The sequence below is a fragment of the Apteryx rowi genome, unplaced genomic scaffold (genome assembly GCF_003343035.1).
Source record: "Apteryx rowi isolate R43461 unplaced genomic scaffold, aptRow1 scaffold_66, whole genome shotgun sequence".
Taxonomy (NCBI): Eukaryota; Metazoa; Chordata; class Aves; order Apterygiformes; family Apterygidae; genus Apteryx; species Apteryx rowi.
In genome coordinates, this window is record NW_020450938.1 from 3,101,860 (window position 1) to 3,124,000 (window position 22,141).

The window sequence follows — 22,141 nt, forward strand, 5'->3', positions numbered from 1 at the left end:
GAAAATAATGATACTCACCCTGCAACTTAAGAGAGATCCAAGAAGCTTTGCTCAACAGCCAGGTCCGTTGTAGTGCATGGAGTTACTTGTGCTATTCTGTGCAATGACAGGAACACAGTTTACTCCAAATGTATGATAAATAGCGATGGTGTCTTTCCCTTGTGTAGAGCTCAAGCTCTTGGCCTCTGGGAGCTCATTTGGTGAGCTAGCATAGCCTTGAGCATGACCAGAATAGAGGTGAGGGGTTTTTTTGTTGTTGTTGCTTATTTATACTTATTGCAMGAATATTTTTAATAAGCTTTTCAGACTCTGCTGAATTATCACTTTTTAAAGGTGTACAGCCTGGCTACATGAATTTATAAGGAGTTGCCACATGGCTTTTCTCTGTTTCAGGGGCCTGCCTAGACTAAGTATTTAGTCTTTGTTTTAAACCAGAAGTTTCCAAAGCACTTTTGGAGAATATTTGGAACACAATTTCAATAGAAACAAAACTATGGGGTTTTTTTTCCTTCTCTAGTCTTGTATTAGGAAGCAGCTAGGTGAGACTTGTGGTAGTTTTTAAAAAATCTCTGTGAGGCAGAGAAAAAATTTAAAAATTTCTGTCTAAATAAACAAAGATTATCCAGGCTATAAACACCTTGAAGTAAGAAGTTTTGTAATGAAAACTTGCAAGAAAAATTAATTAGAAATGTCTTTACTATTTCCAACTTTTCTGTTTTCAATCCAGGATGCAAATTGTCATAAAGTACCTTGAATTTGTTGTATTCACTACTGAAGCCCAGCAATGCTTGAGTTGGCCATAGTGACAGCATGATGCTAGGTATTATTCAGAAGGAAATGAAGGAGTCAGATGAACATATTATCCAGATAGACTGCAGGATGAAATTATTCTTAGGCAAAATAGTAAATCTGACAAGTTGAATAAGATAAAATATGGCTAAAAGAAAGAATATTGTCTGTTTTTTAAGGATATATTAATGGAATTTTATTGCTTTTAATTTTGAAATTGTATTTCAACTTTTCTTCCTCTCCCACCCCCCATAAAAGTTGAGCAGTTAATAATGGAATCAGTCATTTTTGAATCATGTTACAGTTTGAGCTTGGTATGCTGCTGCCATTGTTGTTTTTACAAGACTTTACAGCTGTGAACTTGATTACACTGATAATGGCATTATTTTAGGTGACATGAAACATTACAGAGACATCATCTGTGAGCTTGACATATCCAGTTATTGTTTTAAAAATTTTCATCGGCTTCAGTTTTTGCTTTGTATCTATTAAATTATTGTCTTCTAAACTAATGATTTTTTACATGTTTAATCCTGTAAGGAGTCAAGCAATTAAATATATTTACATGATATTATCCCTTTTGATACTAATAGCCTCTTAATTTCTAAGTCTTATTTTCCAGGGTGAAATCTGCACACACATATATAAATGTCAAAAAGTCAATAGATATATAACATATTGTGTTCATTATATAGGATTCCAGTCAAATCGAATTACTGAAAGAATTAATGGATCTTCAGAAGGATATGGTTGTCATGCTGCTTTCTATGCTAGAAGGTAGTTCAAATTTAATTTGAAATTCTCTTTCACAGTTCTCTTTCACAGTTGTTCTAGCAATCTTTTTACCCTTCTAGATTTTCTTCGTGTTAGAAGTAATGCTTCATTTTCCTTTCAGTTTTTAATTTTCATTGTCAATTGTGAGAGGAGTTACTAGATGTTAAAGTACATGGGAGATTTATATACAGTAGTTTAGATCATAGTTTATATTAATTCTGAATGTCAGAATTATTTAAAAAAAAAGCATCTCTGGAAGAATTTTTATTTTGTTCCCATGAATTTGGCTTCTCTTTTGGCTTAGGTGAAGTTATTTACTAATGAATTAGAAATCCTAAATTCTAGCTACTGAATCATTTATCAGTCATTTTATTAACAGCATTACTGTATTGCATTTATATTGGTAGTGATCTTAGCCATAAAGAACAAGCTTTGATTTAGCCAGGGACTAGGTTCAAGGTCTGCTTTAGCTAATATCTTGCARTTATAGTTTTGCAAGAATACCCAAGAGTATGTGATCATTGTCAAGAGCTATTACTATTTATTTATCTTTCATGGTATCATATTAGTGCTCCTGAGAGTAGACCACCAAGACTTACACAAATATAGATGATACAAACATCTGTTTTTCCTTTTGCATCTTAGAGGTACTGTATCATATTTATTTTCTTGACTGAACTGGGAAGACAGCAGGTGCAGCAAGGATTACAGTGATTGCAGTGTAGCATGGATTGCAACTGCTGCTGCTTGGCTTGTAGAAGGTCACTGGGAAGCGAAGTAAATTCTTAGTATGTGTAAGCTGCAGTCTGCGGGTGACCGACAGAACTATTCCTCCTAACTGATGTGATGCTAGTTTTGTCTATGCCATGCTACAGTAAAATATTTGTAGCATCACTCTTAAAAGATGTCTCATGTTTGGTATGTTATGAAATTTAACAGACGTCTCTCTGTGTGGTCTGCCTTGGTTTCCATGGTTTTTCCATGTCTAAGGATAGTGTTTTTAGTAAAAGATTTCTAATGTACAGCTGACTTTTTTGTATGAGAGCTAGTTAACAGCTTTTCACCTTTACCATATGATTATTTCAAGAGTTATTATTAAGCACTTTTCTTTGCCAAAATATTTGCTGCCATCAATATCTGTTACTCATTGTCATCGTGTCTAGGTAATGTTGTGAATGGAACTATTGGCAAGCAGATGGTTGATATGCTTGTGGAATCGTCCAACAACGTGGAGATGATTCTGAAGTTTTTTGATATGTTCTTAAAACTTAAGGATTTGACTTCTTCTGATGCATTCAAAGAATATGACCCTGATGGTAAAGGCATAATTTCAAAGAGGGATTTTCACAAGGCAATGGAAAGCCATAAGCATTACACTCAATCTGAAACTGAGTTTCTGCTATCATGTGCTGAAACAGACGAGAATGAGACCCTGGACTATGAGGAATTTGTGAAACGATTCCATGAACCTGCCAAAGACATTGGTTTCAATGTTGCTGTTCTTCTGACCAACCTCTCAGAACACATGCCCCATGATACCCGCTTGCAGACTTTTCTTGAGCTGTCGGAAAGTGTCCTGAATTATTTTCAGCCCTTCCTTGGACGCATAGAAATCATGGGCAGTGCAAAACGCATTGAACGAGTTTATTTTGAAATAAGTGAGTCAAGTCGGACTCAGTGGGAGAAACCTCAGGTAAAAGAATCAAAAAGACAATTTATATTTGATGTTGTAAATGAAGGAGGAGAGAAAGAAAAGATGGAGCTTTTTGTTAATTTCTGTGAGGATACCATCTTTGAAATGCAACTGGCTGCTCAGATCTCTGAATCAGATCTGAATGAAAGGTCAGCAAATAAAGAGGAGAATGAGAAAGACAAGCCTGAGGAACAGGATCCTAGAATGGGTTTTTTCTCTCTTGTGACTATGAAATCAGCATTAGTAGCTCTCAAGTATAATTTAATGACTCTTATGAAAATGCTCAGCGTGAAGAGCCTAAAGAAACAGATGAAAAAGGTGAAGAAAATGACCATGAAGGACATGATCTTGGCTTTGTTTTCCTCTTACTGGAGCATTTTGATGGGCTTACTGCATTTTGCCTGTAGTGTCTTCCGAGGTTTCTTTCGCATTGTGTACAGTTTGCTACTTGGAGGAAGCCTAGTAGAAGGAGCAAAGAAAATCAAGGTGGCTGAACTATTAGCTAATATGCCAGATCCCACTCAGGATGAGGTGCGTGGGGAAGGAGAAGAAGGGGAGAGGAAACCAACAGAAACTGCTTTGCCTACAGAAGACCTGACAGATTTGAGAACTTTATCAGATGATAGTGATCTACTCTCAGATATATTTGGCTTGGATTTGAAACGAGAAGGTGGCCAGTATAAATTGATCCCTCATAATCCAAATGCTGGTTTGAGTGATTTATTGAGCACTCCTTCCTTAGTTCCAATGCCTGAGGTGCAGGAAAAAGTACAGGTAAGTATATATATTTCTTTCTGCCATATGTTTTACTTTCCCATATGTTAAGTATAGTCTTGAAACAAAACTTGCATCTATGTTTGTTTTTTGTGATGTGTTTTTTAAAGAATCACATACAATCACTAAAGTTGAGCCTCTTTCAGGTCAGAAACTTGAAGCCTCACAGCYTTCACTGGGTACATGGTTTTTTTGGTTTGCTGTTAAATCAGTGTTAAAATGCATCTTTGTAAATGTAAATTGAAAGATAATCTTCCCTCAGTGTGTCAACAGTTAAAAAAAATCCAGTCATAATGTTCAGTACTCTGCATATCCTTTGAACTAGGTTTAAAGACTGTGTGCTATATAATAGTGCCTAGATACTTTTCTTTTATCTCTCTCTAGGAGCAGGTGAAAGAAGATGAAAAAGAAGAGAAGGAAGAAACAAAATCTGAACCTGAAAAAGCAGAGTACGTATTACTCTAAGCTGTGATCCTACAAACTGTAGTTTGTTTCACTGAAGGATCAGCTCTTATTATACTTTCTCCTTCACCTTTAAATTTTTTGTCCATTCACATTCCACATTTATGATTTTTTTTATCCATCCTCATCATCAGTGGGCATTTGCAGAGAAACAAAATGAAAATGACATCACTCAGAGATTTCATGAATTTCTTTCTTCAGCACCATACTTTGTAATGTTGATTTAGTTTCTTTTGGCTAGAATTTACAGAACTCTTAAGGTGACTTCCTGCCTTTCCTCACAGGAGTTAAAAGGTTACTTGACTATGTTTCCAGAAGATAGTTCTAGGAGTTTACATGTTTATACAAGAGATGTTTATTTACAGAGGCATAGCTGCAGTGGTCCCAGAGTCCAYTGAGAATATTGATGGAATCAGTATATTTTGTAGAATATTTTGAATCTGCTAAATTAGTGTTTTCTGAGAATTAAGTCTTCTGTTGGACTGTTCTCACTGGGCTCATTTTCATCCATTTGTTTAAGGTATTCTTGACAAGCGTGAAATCTAGAAGAAAACCTCTTAAAAATTGTAAGAGCACTTGGGTTCTATAGAGTAATTATGCATCAGCAGTAGAGCCTGAATCTGTTTTGCCCATTCCATTTGTTGTGACATGTTTTGAGTTACTTGGATTTTKCAAAATCTTATTAGTTATAATTTTGATGAATTACTCTAGTACTCCTGTCTTTGTGCAGAACAAACATTTGTTAAATGATAATTTTAGTCTTTTTAAAACAGCTTAAAATCTCACATTAATGATAGTAGCTCAGAATAAAAATAATGAAAAAAAAATACAATACTTGTGTTTAAATAGCAAAAACATGGCACTCTATCTCCTTATTCATGGTTCCTGTAGCTGAAATGTCACTGTCCAAATTCCAAGTGGATTCCTTAGTTTCAAGCTCTGTCCTTATTGCCCTTCTGGAATGACAAAAACTCTTCTTTTTAATCAGTGCAGCAAATTTCCAAAGAAGCCAGTACAACTTTCTGAAGGAGTGTCTTGCTGACTTTTGAAGCTGACTTTACTCATTTCGGGTGCTTGAATTCTTGAGTTTCAGCAATACCTGTATTCTTTGTGAAGAGTGCAGTGCCCAGTACTTGTTAGCTGCACTGAAACCAGTCCTAATATAAGTCAAAGTTTCAAGTGAAAGTTTCTTGAGTATATTTCACTAAGAAATGAAGCTTAAGAAATCAATTATTCTGTTTGTAGACAGATACAGAGAAATGAATAATGTAGCTTATAGTTGCCTCTCACTCTGATTTGGCTTCAAATGGGCCTCTGTGTTCCTTTCATCTAGCATGTGTCAGGTCAAATTAACTTCCAAGAAAATTCACAGTTCCTTACATCATGTGTTTGGAGTAGGTAACCCACTACTAACTTTGGCTTTCTGTAATCGGGGCACGTTGTAATAATCACAGATCAAAATGCTGTCAAACTTTCTTACTCCTCTCTCTACCTGGAGTGGGTACTTATGAAGTCTGCTGTTGGGCAGAAATGCAGGATTTGAATCTTGAGGCTTGGCTTGTTAGTACAAGAGGAACTGAAGTTTTCAGCAACCTATTTGAGAACCAAGGTGGTTCAAGTGCATGAGATGAGAGGGGAGCTCTCCACAAGCTTACAGACATTTTACTGTGCAAGTATTAGCTGCACAATTATGAGGCAATAAGGTTGGCAGATTCTTGATTGCCTGCAGATTCTTGATTGCCTGCCTCTACCAGTTAGCATCCTTGCTTCAAGATGACAAACCAGTAAGTATAATTATCTGTAGACTTACTAGACTATCACCCTTGCTAATGCTTTAGGCTGAAGAGGGATAATTCTCCTTGTTATCCATGTAGGTGCACTGCAAGAATCATGACTACTTGAAACTCATGAGAAGATGTTATTATTTCTTTATGGGGCTGGCTATAATGTTTTGTTCGTTAATTTTATTAACATGATGTTCTTTTGGCTTCACTTGTGTCCTAAGAGGAGAAGATGGGGAAAAAGAAGACAAAGTCAAGGAAGACAAAGGAAAACAGAAATTAAGACAGCTTCATACTCACAGATATGGAGAACCAGAAGTTCAGGAATCGGCTTTCTGGAAAAAAATCATTGCATATCAACAGAAGCTTCTTGTAAGATGTTATGTTTAGATTTTGTAAGATGTTGTGTTTAGATGTGTAAGCTGTTGACTGTGCTTAGATTTTGGGAGGGATGTGTACCACAAACATTCTGCCAACCTGAAGAAGACAAGTTTGTATCTAATAAGTCTCACACATTTTTCTGTGCACAGTCAACCTAAAAAAGACATAAAGGCAAAAGCTCAATGAGAATGACAGAGGGGAAAAAAACCAAATAATTTAATAGACAGGATATTAATTCTGAGTAAGACAATTATTGTTGAAAACACAGGCCTTCAGAGATGCTAGTGCATCACTGGAAAAAGCCTTGCATTTTTATGTGAAGATGAGTATTGTTCAGTCTGGAACTTTCACAGCAGGTTGTGAGCCTGAAGGATTTTACTTCCCCTGAGGGACTTCTTTGGGAAGTGATGAGCTGTCCTATATAAGGAATTTCTTAAGGTACAATGCTTAGCCTAAAACTTCTTAGAATGCCAAATATAAATATTTTAAGAAAAAATGTTACAGATTTTCATGAAATAGCAAATTAGTGTTTGAAAACCTTATCTTTCTACCTATGGAAAAAAAGATTAATTAAAATAGTATAACTCTATCTGAGAGTTTTGCAGTAACATACAGTATCTTTGAATTTGCTGTAGAACTATATAAAATAGTTTTTACTAGTCAGGAGATTCCACATATATTCTGTGAATCTAGACTGAAATCCAAAGCAAGAAGAAATCACTCTTTTTCTATATCTCTAGTARTAGATATAATTGTGTAGGGACAGCCTGCTTCTAACATGAATAATGTAGCAAAGCTACAAAACTGCAACCACAGTCTTAATAAGGAATTAGGTGTTTAATTTTTGCTTTTGAACTCATCATCAAGTGATCTAATCATGCAGCAATCATGCAAATTGCATTTAATTTTTCTTCCAATAGTCTCATTTAATAATTTCTAACTAGTCTTCTATGGTTAGAGCTGAAATATGGGGGGATTCCCATGTAAAAGAGAAAAAGTATTGAAAATATATGCTGGAAAGGTTTGTGCATTGTCAGGAAGAGAGGCAAGGGAAAATGTGCATTTCTGCAACCCTTTTTACATCATTGTAATGCTCAGTGAGGGAAGCTCTTTACTCATGGTACTTAGGTCACAGACGAACTTTTAGCTGATCTGGTAAAAATGCAATTGATTTTGGAATAGTAAAAAGATTTTAAAATAAATGTAGATACAGACATTTTTGTTTCATGGTAAAAGTAACAGTTTACCAAGGTGTAAAATGCACATGCAAGAATATAGAGGTACAGTGAAGACAGAGGTTCAGTCTTACTGTTACATTGTGATGTCTCTGTATTGCCTATGTGTATTGAGAGTAGATGTAAGAGGCCATTAGAAATCCTTCCTCTCTTTCTGCATGAAGTGAAACAAAAGGCCCTTTAGCCCTTATTGCACATATAGAATATGAGAGAATTTGTACAATATATTACTCAAAATGCTTGATTTTTCTTTTTTGCTATTTATAATCCTGTTAAAAAGCTCCTTAGGGGAAAAAAAACCTTACATTAAAAAAATGTTAAAATTGTAAAAGATAATCTCTCAGAAAAAAAAAAAAGATAAGTCTGCCTTCATTTGAAAATGCATGATTATATACAGATTTTATAGTGATATAGCTGTTTATTAAATGCACGATGTGGGGTGCAGGGGAAGAAGTTTTTATCTGGGATGAAATGCATTTGCAAAGTTGGGGTTACAGTTTATGTATGTAAGCTTTCTTCATCTTTTCCTGTTTATCTGAGGATAGTACTTTGCAATGTTGATCTTTTTTATTGTTATTAAATAAATAGAAGCAGAGAAATAGAAATGATAAATAGAAAGACTATGGGTATTGAACTTCTTGGAAGTGAATCATAGGGAAGACATTTAAACTCCAGAGCTTTTAGAAATGTGAAAAATGAAATGTCCCAATTAAGAAGGAGAAATGACTGTAAATTTACATGTTCCTTTAAAACTTAGGTATTCAAACAACTTTAGAGTGTAGACTTGGGCAAGAAGAACCGCACTGGAACAAGATCTCTCATGGGATTTCCTGTGCTTCCACTTTTATTTTTTATTGATTTTTGACATCAGAAAGGACAGAAAAACATGAAGAATATTTTTAAGACAGAGTTTTTAAAACTTTCTTCTGACTATGTAAGGCCTCTTTAATAAAAAGATTAACTTGATAGCAATCCTGTTTATCACACACTCTGAACGCTATCATGCTAAATGCTAAAGCAAAGTGTAGAAAAAAATTTTTTTTTCAGATAGGGACTAAACATTCATCAACTTTAGGTAGTTTAATTTGTTACATAATAAAAAGTTTCCTAACAATTTTAATAAGTAACTTGAAGGTCAGGCTATTATCACTAGGCAAACAGTATGTTTTATTTTTCTTTTCAGAACTATTTTGCTCGAAACTTTTATAACATGAGGATGTTGGCATTGTTTGTTGCTTTTGCCATCAACTTCATCCTGCTCTTCTATAAGGTAAGTTTGTCATAATACAACTTTTCAGTTCGTATACTGAAAATTATTCAGGTTTCATAGCCAGAATTCTATGCTATAAATTGCCTAGACTAATAGATTAAATGTCTGCTTCATACTGCCACTTCAGATATCTAGCAAGGCGATAGCTAAAGTRTTTGTGTGAAGTAATAATAGTCTGCCAGTACATGAATAGCTATTAACAAAGTTTTGTGCTGTGACAGAGGCAACAAAATGAATGGTGCGCCCATGCCTCAGATGCTCCGTTTTACTGTACAGTGATTTAGCCCAAGCCCAGCTTCACTGACAGCTTAAGCTAATACGTGTCAGCTGAGGTGTTTCTTCAGCCATCATGCTCACCTGAGGGTGTGTACAGCAAGGGGAAGTTGTATGTTAAGCTGCCTAGAATACCACTGATAGTCTTTGACAAAGCCTTTAGTACAGTTAGTACAACTCTAAAATTATCAGACTTGAATCAATTCCTGGCAGAGCCTTCCTGAAAGATTACATGTAGGAATGTCAGGAGTTCACTGAGCTTCTTCCAAGAAGGCTATGCCCTTTTTTGGATTAGAGGTGATAAATTCAGTATGGACCAAATTTGCTAGCATGGAAACAGAATTAAAAGAAAAAAAAGGTCATAGACTGGTTTAACAAGATGGAAAGGTCTCTGTGAGGTAGTCCCTGTGGACATTTTTTTGCAAAAATTCTTTCCTCACAATTACATCATCCTTGGTTATCTTCAGTTGTACTACTTAGCTTGTAGCAGTGTGAAACTCCTTTCAAAAGCATATAACCACTACATTAATTGATTTGAACAGGTCTCCACCTCTGCTGTGACAGAAGAAAAGGAAGTTCCTGTGGTACCTGCTGGCGAAAGCTCCAAGTTGAACAGCCTCGAAAGTGACAGCAACAGGATCATTGCAGTGCATTATGTCCTGGAGGAAAGCAGTGGCTACATGGAACCCACACTGCGGATTTTGGCCATCCTACACACAGTCATCTCCTTCTTTTGCATCATAGGGTATTACTGTTTGAAAGTAAGAGAAGCTGAACATTGTTTTCATTCTAGCTCCCATCTTTTTTCTCCATGGAGTGGTGTAAACTGCAACATCATTGTAGCAACTTTGCTTATGCAGATTGAGGGACCGTGTGAAGAAAAACTGTTCTGTTAGTGTACCCTACACAGAAATTGGGTCAGGAGACAATTTCACGACATTATGAGCCAGAGCCTGATTTGATGATCTGGCATTGAATCAAAGATCAGCATTTGCACAGTTACCATGCTAGGCAAACAACTAGAGCAGTAGTCTGTATCAGAAACCACTTGTGACTTTCAGAGACAAACAGGGAATGCACATGGCCAGAGGAAGCTGGGTGACAGCATCCACATTGCTTGTATGTCAGCTGGGTCATCTGAAAAGCAAGCAGTACTTTGGACTACCACTACTGTGTGTTCCTACTATAGCCAATGCCCACTTTTATTATGCATTCCAATGTTTTGGCAGGAACTTAAATCTCTTTAACAGGAAGATGATCTCTGTTAGGTAAAAAATAAAGCTGCCACCTTTGATGGCAAAATCCTGCCTCTCATTTAGGCAGACCAAATGCTATAAATCTCTGGAGCCTGGAGGAGTATATATGGGATGTACTTTCCCCCATTTTTATGCTCTTACTCAGGCAAATAATGCAAGACGGTACTAAACTTAGTGGACCTTTGGTCTGATCCAGTATGGCTGCCCATTTGTCCTTATAAGTACAATTTCTTAATTAAGCTTTTATATGAGCCTTGATATTTTTCCTTTCCTTTTTTAACGGATAATACTTTTTCTATGCCAAAAAAGACACAATCTGCAATAGTAAAGGTAATGGTCATCACACTGCTGCATTAAGTGCTTGATCTGTACTTTAAGTGTCTCTGCAGGTCAATAAATACTAAAACACATTCTTCTCAGATTTCTGGCTTTTGAGATTTCCTCTTCCCCTATGTCCCAGCTTTTTGATCTTTATGCAACTTTCCCCAGATTGTTTTTCTAAAATTACATTTATTCTCTGACTAGAAATGAAAGACATCAATATCATTATTTGTCATAATGAATTTCCTTCTTTCCAACTGTGAAACCCTTAAGAAAAGACCACATATGGTTTCAGTCTCTGTCTTTGGAGATGCACTGCTTTTAGAATTAAAAATCTTCATAACTGCAGTTCTGTGCATGGTATATTTGTTTCTGGAGGTTGCTTAGCATGAAATTCACTAAATTTTTCTCAGTTAGCTGTCTGAAAATAAGATTGGAACTATTGTTATCATATCTAATGTAATCACCATCTTATTTAAATAGTCTAATTTTCATTGTTATTATTTCAATATACCCATGTCTAGTCTAGACTAGGAATACAGCCACTTTTGCAGAGTAGCTGAATTTTGGAGAGCTGTGAAATAATTCTAGGGAAAAGTAGGATTTACTTTCAAAATAAAAACCTAATCAAATGGTCCACTATATATGTTAATTCTGTCAAGCATGAATTTGTGTTGGTAATAGATTTCTAAGGAACCATTAGCTGTATCTGCCTTCTTGGAATGTACTTTTGAATGTCATTCAGCTGATGAGAGAGGTGTCTTCTAGGGAAAACCTGATCCTACCTGCTCAGGTGTTCCAACTGCTGGCAAAAAAGTACAAAGCACAAAGCAAATATATGGAATATGAATGTGGTTTAAAGATTTTCTTTCTGGTGCTCCTGATCCTTCTTTTCTCTCCACGCTGTGAAACTTTAAGAATTCTTTAACAAATGAAAAGCAACCTCTAGCAGTTTCTGGGTGCCAAGATACAATCCAAAAGTGTGATCTAGGAGATCCCAAATTAATATTTTTGGACCAGATTTCTCAAGGGTTTTAAGATTATTTTCATTTTAGCCCTTTCACTTAATTAGTTCTAATAGCTCCATGGCACTGCGGGACTTTTTCTGTTTGAAGTTGCCATTTTATTATGACAGTGCAGTACACTGTAGTTGTATGTCTGCGAATGATCTGGTCCTTATACATCTATCCCTTCACAGTATTCTGGGCAGTAGCCAGAATGGTTTGAAATATTACTTTCATTTTGTTCAGCTTTTGCATTTAATTTTTTACTAACAGACATCTGTTCTTAAATGTTTTCAGAAGTGTCAATGCATTTTAACAAATTTATGATATGTTTATTTTTTCAACTGCAGGTTCCGTTGGTTATTTTTAAGCGGGAAAAGGAAGTGGCAAGGAAATTGGAATTTGATGGGCTGTATATAACTGAACAGCCCTCAGAAGATGACATTAAAGGGCAGTGGGATAGACTTGTTATCAACACACAGTGAGTTTTTACTTTGTGTCTGTATAGCTTTGCAAGTAATTATTCTTCAGTCTCTGCAGTTATTTAGTTGATCATCAGGCTTGTCAGAAGCAAACAATTATGGCTATTTTACCAGCAAGGGTGTACAAAATATTTCAAGTACTTGTAATGTTAATGTTTAGTATCACTTTTAGTCATTGTCGGTCTCAGGTTTTTGCTTTAAAATTATTTCTGTTCCTTAAAGAAAAGATTGCAATGAATTTATTTTGGCAGGCACAGTGATCACACAATCACAAAACAGTTGAGGCTGGAAGGTACCTCTGGAGATCTTTGGGTCAGCTAGAGCAGGTTGCCCAGGACCTTGTTCAGTCAAGTTTTGAATATTTCCAAGGATGGGTCTCCACAACCTCTCTGGGCAACCCTTTCCAGTTTTCTAACCACCCTCACAGTAAAGAAGTGTTTTCTAATGTTCAAGCAGAATTTCCTGTGTTTCAGTTTGTGTCCATTGCTTCTTACCCTGAAATTATTGTCATTATTGCATACTGCTGTCAGTTAGAGAGTGAGCTACACTTTGGATCCTTTTAGTGTTTCTTGAAGACTCTTCCTGGTGGGACTGTGTGACCCAACTACTTTAGAACCCTGTCTCCAGGCATCAGCTCTGCTGCTGTTTCCCAGCCAAGTTAACATGACATGCTCAACTCAACTGGGTAACTTTCACTGCAGAGACTTCACAGACAGCTAGCTGATGATAGCAACAAAGAGCACCTTTGACGAAAGCCAGTAGTTAATTCTTGTGTCGTCTTATTACCTACTGTCTCTCCTCACAATCCTCTAAAATGTAATTTTTTTTCTGTGTTTTTCAGGTCTTTTCCAAACAATTATTGGGACAAATTTGTGAAAAGAAAGGTAACGGCTTACTTTTAAAAATGTATATGAAATTAAATTAAAGTTTTAATGCAGATTTATTTTCATGTTTGGAGAAATGGGGGCTACACTTCTTTGAAATATAATTTTGATCCACTGTAGATTACCATGTTTACCATTTTAAATGGAATTCCTTACTCATCTTATGCTTACAACTACTTTCTTTTGTTCAGTTCGGATATTTATTCTTTCTAACTTGTTCCAGATGCAGCTTATTTTATAAAACTGAGAAATTTCAAATACATTCATGTAATTCTGTGGACATGTTTACACTTTTATGTTTGTTACAACATATGCAAATTGTTTTATCTCTGTGTATTTATGTATATATCTATCTCTCAAAAACAGTCCTCCATAAGTAAGGACTTGTGAAGTTCATTTCTTATATATGTTATGTCAAACGTTTTCTCTGCTTGTTTTTAGTGACATAAATGTTATGTATGCACCATATAACAAGAATAATCTTTCTAGGATGTTTGGACAACATTTAAAAAGGGGGGGTGTTTATGTTGTTGGACCAGATTTATTCTTCTTTCATATCATTTTAATGCCAGCTTGGAATCACGCTTTTGCAAACATGTCTGTTTGAATACTTACATCACTTTTGCTTCATAATACTTTTAGATAAGCCTAGCTAAAAAAGATCCTGTGAGCTGTGTTTTCACTTTGCTATCAAAAGTGTTTTTTGCATGTTTGAAGAGTAGTTAAATACGTATTTCTATCTGTCTATCTAAACACAGAGGAGAGAGTAACTTGCATAGAGTACTGAAGGAAGAAAATAAAATTCTACATTGCCTCTGTCAATGTAACAGGTCAATGTTGATGAAAGATTCCTATTGAAAAGGAAAGGAGCATGTTTCTAAATTGTGTGGATGGTTTGGTACTTTATCTTTGACTGAGGAACTGTTCTGCGCAGAGTTAAGTGACTTCAAATACAATATTTTACAAAGGATGCTTTCTTTTTAATAGTGTTTTGTTTTTTTTTTAATCCCCAGGCTAGTGAATGTCATGTCTTCATATGTCTTCAGTCAGGAAGCACTGTTCTCAGGCATGTGAAAAAGAAGGCTTTTCTCTAACATATCCACAGAGATTTAAAACACTGATTATTAGAATGCTGTAAAATACCATTTCTTACCTGTGGGAGTCATTCAGTTATGATCTTTTAATCCAAATCTTTATATTTCTCTGGGTATTGTTCTGCAAATGAGAAGAGACAGGTTATATTTAAGAAGGAGCAGTGCATTCAGTGGAATGAGAACAAGTGAAATCCTTGGTCCTGTCATTTAATTGTTCATTTCCAGAAACAATTCCTATAAAACATGTTGAATTTTGTTAGAAAGACAAAATTTAATAATATTGGAAGGGGATAGTTGGAATTCATGTAAAATCATTTTTATGTGTTACTTCTCAGTTCAAAATCTTTTGATTCTTACATATTGTATGTATATTATGTATTCATTGCATTATTAAATACCATCAAATAAGCTCATAAAATTATGCAATGGAGCTGGTTAATAAATGGGGATATCTTTCATGACTATTTTGATGTGAAATGCTTATCCTTAAAAGAAGAAACCCAACACTTTTAGGTTATTTAAAGAAACTTTCTAAACAAATAAATTATGTATCTTTTTTCTTAAAAGAAAAATTAGTGAGGGTCAAACACTTTTTTTTAGAGAAATCTTACTCTAATCAAAGCTTTTCACATGGCTAAGATATTCATAAGTTCATAACATTTTTTTCCTGTGTGAGCTCAGGCCGTATTTTTTGTGTCTGTGAGGACATTGACTTATTTATTCTCCTTCGGCTAGGTTTCTTTCCTCTTCCTGTTATCAGCAAGTAGGAATGTATTATTTTTGAGACCTCTTGTATTTATCAAACTGATTGAAATTGAGCAATAAAAATTATTACTAAGTGAGTTGATAGACAGATGGAACAAACAGACAAAAAAGATTGGATATGTTAACCTTTTTGTCTTTAGAAACCAAGCTAAAAAACAACTGGTCTATCCGATTGATTTTCTTGAATATTCTTCCTAAATTTAGGTCATGGATAAATATGGTGAGTTCTATGGCCGTGACAGAATCAGTGAGTTGCTTGGAATGGACAAAGCTGCTCTCGATTTTAGTGATGCTCGAGAAAAGAAGAAACCAAAGAAAGATAGCTCCTTATCTGCTGTGTAAGCATTTGCTTCTGGTTTGTGTGTGTGCCTTTTTTTTTTTTTCTTTTTTGGTGTAAGTTAAAATCAAGCATTCAAAATTTGTCATTCAGCTCTGAATCTTCTTGCTGCTCTTTTATGTATGGCTATATAAGATAAATCAATTCTTGAATTGAATGTTATAGTGAATTTAATTCATTACAGACACCGTAACACACATGCAGGACTCTACTGTTCTTTGTGTGTGAGGATTTAGTTTAGTGCACAGCTGCTTGAATGTACATTCCTACTATTCTGATAAAGTGTAATTTTAACTGGGCTGGAAACTCCTTTTCATGGTTCTCTCAGTTCAACTCAGGCTGAAAGAATAGATAAAATTGACAATATGTTTATTCTGATAATTAAAATTCATCAAATAAATTTATGTGCTAAAAATAGTGACCAGTAAAATCTAGGAAGTTAGATGTTTATTCTTCACATCTTTTCATAATTTGTTTTGCCTGAACTACCTCCTTGCCTATCATCTGAAAGACAAACATGGAAAAAAAGAAGTTCCGAGACATTTATATAGTCAGAGTAATCATATTAATTTTTCTTTCTAGGAAAAAAAAATATCCTCAGTTTCTGCAGAGCACTGCAAAAATGTATTTTCTAATTGTGCAATGTAAAAAAAGATTTTTCAAATAGATGGACAGAATATATTTTAACAGTTGGACTTTTAACGCTACAGAAATTCTGGTGTAAGAGTTTATAGACAGTTTTCCTGAAAAGTAATATTTAATCAATGGATTTACAAGGATTATGTAAAGTAGACAACTAAATTGACTCAAGGGCTGATTTTGTGAAGAGAGATCTGATAAATAAGGCTGGAAAGTATGAGATCAAGAAAGAGAAGTCATTGCATACTTCTAATAGATGAATGTGGTGTGGGAAACTAAACAGCTATGACAGAGATTTACAGAACCATTCACATAAAATATGTGCTTCAAGAACATACATGTATCCACTTTATACCAGTTTCAGAAATGAATACTAATGAACCAACTAAAACTCAGACATATTCTAGATTCAGCACTTGGAATATATGTACAATGCAAGGAAGAGAGAGGTGGGAAAAGCACTGGGGGCAGAACCCTTCCTCCACTATCTTCAGGCAAAAAATTGGAGAATGGATATAACTTGGTGCAGATACCAACTCAAGTGCCTCTTCTTCCTGGGCCAAATGCAGGTCCAACCAGATACCTATGTCTCTCTTAACCCAGGAGGGAAATGCAGCATGTAATGTTACAAATGACCAAGGTTTTCTTCTGTCTTCTTGACTCCTACCTCCTACCATTCTTTCTCCTTTCCTTTATGCAAATGACCTGAGATTCCTTCCCATCTGTCCTGCAAGTGACTCAGAGAACTATTCTTGCAAGTGACCATGCTCCTTCAGAAAATACTGGCTGTTCCAATGATACACTGCATGAAAAGGTCCTCAATGTACTGTTATATTTTAACTCTGGAAGAACCATTCAGCTTAGAGATGCAGTCTTGAGGTACTGCTTGCAGTATTATTTAAATACAGCCAACAAAGGAAGATGATGCAGTCGCAGCTTTGTGGTAAATTAGATAGAAAAGGCAGTTAAAATTTGCATACTGGGAATCAGACAGTACACTGTTTTCTTTTCAGTAAGTCTCCCTTCCAGAAGGGGGATGTCACCCAGCTGCAGCAGGGATGAAGCGTATTTGAGAGAATAATATGAAAGATACTAAGATGAAAATTATTTCTCAGAGGTGACGTAGCAAGGTCAGTCCCTTTGCTTACTGCTGTTCTTGGTTCTTGTGTCATCACTGTCTGTACACAAGAGGCAGCTGGGGGTCAAGCATCTGCAGCAACCAGTGACATAGGACTAATTTTGTAGGAGAGAAACAGGGCTGATGGTTGGATGCTCAGATGGTAGAGAAATTCTTACCTTTCAGAGAAGAGAAAAATGTGAACAAATTCCTTGTGAAAAATCTCATGTTCCCATAGTTTGGAAGACAAATCATATTACAGCTGTTAAGTGTACAGAAAATAAGTGCAGTTAGCCTCAGAATGTGAAAGTTAAAAGGTCTTAATCTTTCTCATCACAAGAAACAATAACCTAGGTTTTCAAAAGATTCTGGAGCAAGTAACTCCCTTGTTAGTTATGCATTTTCTCAGAGAACAGTATTGTCTATGATAAACTAGTGGGCCTTTGCCCCAGACGACAGTCAGTTACCCCAGCATATTACACTATTTGAAAGAGATGTTACAAGGAATCTAGTCTTCCTGGCAAAGAATGCCTCTTACCCATAATGGCTGGTGAAAAAGTAAGGTGCTTTATTTGAGGTGGTTTGTACACCAACTAGAATACTCACAATTTATATTTGATGTGACATCAGCACAGCATAGATTTACAAAGCTGTGGATGTGCTTATTTGTCCAAATAGAAGAATGTACATCTGCAAGTTGGCACAGTGCAATAAGAATGATAACAATACTTCCTTTGCAGTTGACACATTAGTAAATAGTGGATATTTCTGCTAATGGATGCATTCTATTGCACAAACAGTAACATCAACAAAAAATCTTCCTAAGCACTTACGCTTCAGTCAGTAAGAGTTATCACATTTTCCTTAATGATTTTGTTATACCTTTAGAAACATGAATCTTATTACTGTCCTCTAGAACTGTTCTCTCTGTTAGAGTAGCCTCCTGAAACAAGCTGAAAGAACCTTTAACAGAAAATGTCAGTGTCAGCTAAGAAAGTTGGTGTGAAGGGCTAATGAATTAAAACTGACTCTTCCTGGGTTTAGTTTATACATCATTTTGGAAAAACATTAAAGACTACTGCAAGACTATTTTTCATCTTGAACTTACAGTAATGCTAGCTGCTCCCCAACTGGCAATGCCCTAAACAGCTCTGATGTATAAACATTAGAATGATTCAGGCTGAAAAGTTCAGCATTCATTATTGTCTGTGGATTGTCAGTTGATTGCCTGAGGAATTTTTTTTAGGGGAAGAAGGAATAGCTTTTGAAAAATGACTACCTTAGGCTTGGAACAGCTGATTACAGTAGACCTTAAGAAAGGAACTGTAGAAACATCTGGGTGCTGTTGAAGGTGATGGAGTACTACTGCAGCTTGTAGCGAAACCTAATACAGGCAACTTTGCAATTTGTCCTATCGTTCACATTGTGCATTCTCACACTGTGCCGTCATCCAGTGTCACTGAACTCAGCTACTACAGCAATGACAGTGTGTGACAACCTGTTCATCTATGCAGAAAGAGATCTAATTAAAAGATGCAATAAATTGATGGTATTGAGAGAAAATGCATATAAATTAATTCAGACTATGAAATTCATCCAATATCATACTAACTAATGATATTTCAAGGGAAACCTGAAACCATACTTTTTGATTTGTTTTGTCTTTTCAATTTATTTTTTGTATAACATGGTAGTCTTGTAGTTCTTTGAGCCATTTGATCAAGGTGGTGAGCAGAAATAAATAGGAGAATGCAATATTATGCATATTATTATTGCTTTTCTATCCATATCAGACATGCTTTAAAAACATGAAAATATGAAAGAATAAACAGCTCCTTTTTCCATATAGGTCAATATTCACATTATTTGTAGGAGCTCTATAGGTACTGCTGTTTGTGAAAGATGAAATCAGCGAAAGGTAAATTGACTAGGGATGGGTTCCCCTTGTGCTAATTTTTTGGCATTTCATGAGAGATGATGCTGCCTGTCCATAAGCACTCCTTTTTAGTCAGTGTGTAAGACATAGTTATGAATAGGCAGAATGTAGTCACAAGAATACACTTCACACTGGAAGTGAAAGTAGTATGGGGTCAGAATAAAGTGAGAAATTCACTTGCTTCAGTAAGATTTTCAGAAATAAATTTATTGAGGTTTTGGCTCATTTTACCACCTGAATATGTTATTGAATAGTTGAATGAGAAACTGCTCTCAACTTTTCTGACCTTTTTTGTTCTCTTCTAGGACAGAATTTTCTATACATTTAGAGGATTAGAGGATTTAGAGGATTAGAGGATTTCTATACATTTAGAGGATCCATTTGGGGATGGAAATTTTTTTTTGTATCTTGGTGTTGTCAACAATGGCAGCAGCAACTCTTAACTGTGCTGGACCATGGTAGGAGAAGCCATTTGGATGATCAAGCAGCATTCCTAGCCTTGATGAAAAGGCTGCATGCTGGATATATCTTTGTGTACTCTATTCAGTTTGCAGCATAACAATGTTTGCGGACCTTTAACATGATTCTTATAATTCCTTACAATATTTGAATATGAATTTTATTATGGATGCACTTTCCATGCTTTGCTAAGAGCAAACTTGAAAGCCTGTTATGTAAAAGCTACATTTTCCTCTCTAGTATACGTAGTTTGTGTGTTATATAAATATCATTCCTGCAATCCTAATCAGACAATAAATGTCATCCAGTGACCGTGTTCAGAGTCGCAAGGGACAAAACTCAGCTGAGATTTTAGTCTTTAGTTTCTACAGAGTTCTCTGCTGTGAAGGGAATAAATGAATCTTAGTCATTGCTGATGCAAAAACAATTGCTGACAGTGCCATCGTTCTGCCTAGTAACCTTTGGTCAATTCCGATTTTTAAAAAAAGCTTCATGCCACCTTATAAGAAGTTTTAGATTTGTTAACCTGATAATTTGCTGTACGGTTCTTTGGTCTTTGCACAGGTAAAATAAATAAATAAATAAAATGGAATTTGAAGTCAGGTGAATCTTGTTGAAATAGAAAATAGACTCTAGCATTCAGCATTAATCTCTGTGTTTATGTTATTTTTGCCTTTACAGAGCATTAATAAAACAAATGCACTGTTTGCTTTGAGCAGTTTCTTCCTATACGTATAGGCCCATGGCACTTTAGTGAAGGTAGCAAAATGCAGTTCACCATGAATACAGTGAAACAAATTGACCCTAAATGAGTTACTGTGACATCTAAACATTTTCTGTGTAAAAGTAAATGAATGTATGAAAGATTTGCCTTGAAATATTATTATAAAGTTGGGAGCAAGAGTCAAATATACATAAATCAGAAAACTTTCATTACATTTCTTCTGCTTTTCGCTTTTTGTTCAAGTAGATTAGTACACTTCAAAAGGAAAAAAAATGACTTCTTCATTAAAATAGGCTATAGACTCTTTGGAGTAGAGATTTTGGTCTAATTCTAAATCTCTAATTTCTAAATCTATAATGCTGTTTTTCCATCACAGTGACTCCACTGATACCTGTGTAGTATTTATACTAATATACACAAGATGCAGCTCAAGTCTTTTGCCTTTTAATTTGATGTGTAAAATAGTGTAGATTTTTGGTTGTATTTAAATAATAAATAATTTTGTATATGATACACATAAGCATACGTCTGTTTTGATGGCAAAGTATTCCTTGGGCATTTAATACTCAAATAAAACTATTACTTTTATGTGGTCAGTGGCCCTGGCTATGAAAGTAAGATTTTGAAAATCAGACCTTGCTAGGCTAAAATTTAAGCTCTTGCTAGGCCTCAGGTAATTCCATATAAACATCTGGCACAGAACTACTATTTACTTTCATATGACAGGTATACAGCATCTGTTAGCATTATGCCTATCTGTTTAGTCATTGCCAGTAGCTCTTTTCATTTAGGAACACTGAACTCATTCATGTTTTAAGGATAAAAGTAGGACAGATAACATTTTCCATACTATTTATATTTATTCCTGAATTGTGATCCTTTTAGAATTTATTTTTGTTGGTATTACACAAATGTCCAAAATAGCTGTCATTCCAAAAAAGACAAAGTAAAAAATAGGAAGAGCACAAGCAAAAATGATGTCTTGTTTGGTCAGATACTTGCAAGTATCACTTCTCTATGGGGTTGGTGGGGGGACAACCCTCAAACAGATAAGCAGATTAATTATAATGCAAAAATATAATTGAAAGTTCAGATGTGTATTTGTGTAAGAATAATAGAAGGTGATGGAGTAAGAGAAGAATTAATGCCTAAAGGAGAAATATAAAGGAAAAAGGTAGGAATAATAGTTTACAAACTCAGTCTGTACAACTGAAAATTTTGCCAAAGAGAGGAGAAGGGTAGAAGAGGCTAACCAGCTAATAAAGGAAAATAAAGAAAACTCTGAAAGAAAGAAATCTCTCATGTAGAACATGATGGTTATGTGAGGCCACCATGGAAAAGACAACCTTGTTATAGAATTGAATTAGACCTTTTAGTTACTGCCAAATCTACAGTCACCAAGAAGCTACAGTGGCAACGTATGCAGCCATATGAAAAATTTGTTTGAAAATTGTTTGGTGTATGTACAACTATTTTTCTCTCCTAATGGAATACTATCAATAAGCAGAAAGGTTTTAGAAATAATTTTACTAAATGTCCACCAGATATAGATTTGCTGATGTCTCTAGATATATATAATTTTAAATCTGTACATTTAGCATGTTTAAATGGACAAGACTATTTCCATTATGGTAGAGTCCAAGGTAGCAAGAAACTTGGCAAACATAGATGATTTACTGGAAGAGAATAAA

At 35.2% G+C, this 22,141-nt stretch overlaps 1 protein-coding gene across 1 annotated transcript in view; it reads left to right on the top strand.

The window, feature by feature from the left end:
• RYR2 (ryanodine receptor 2) overlaps positions 1 to 22,141 on the top strand; it is a 479,557-nt gene that overhangs the window by 440,192 nt on the left and 17,224 nt on the right. Inside the window, exons 89-97 of the mRNA XM_026085098.1 lie at positions 1,485 to 1,566; positions 2,727 to 4,030; positions 4,415 to 4,479; positions 6,498 to 6,645; positions 9,073 to 9,159; positions 9,975 to 10,193; positions 12,364 to 12,494; positions 13,337 to 13,379; positions 15,443 to 15,576. Of these exons, the coding sequence (XP_025940883.1) occupies positions 1,485 to 1,566; positions 2,727 to 4,030; positions 4,415 to 4,479; positions 6,498 to 6,645; positions 9,073 to 9,159; positions 9,975 to 10,193; positions 12,364 to 12,494; positions 13,337 to 13,379; positions 15,443 to 15,576 (2,213 nt within the window). The remainder of the gene's footprint in view (positions 1 to 1,484; positions 1,567 to 2,726; positions 4,031 to 4,414; positions 4,480 to 6,497; positions 6,646 to 9,072; positions 9,160 to 9,974; positions 10,194 to 12,363; positions 12,495 to 13,336; positions 13,380 to 15,442; positions 15,577 to 22,141) is intronic.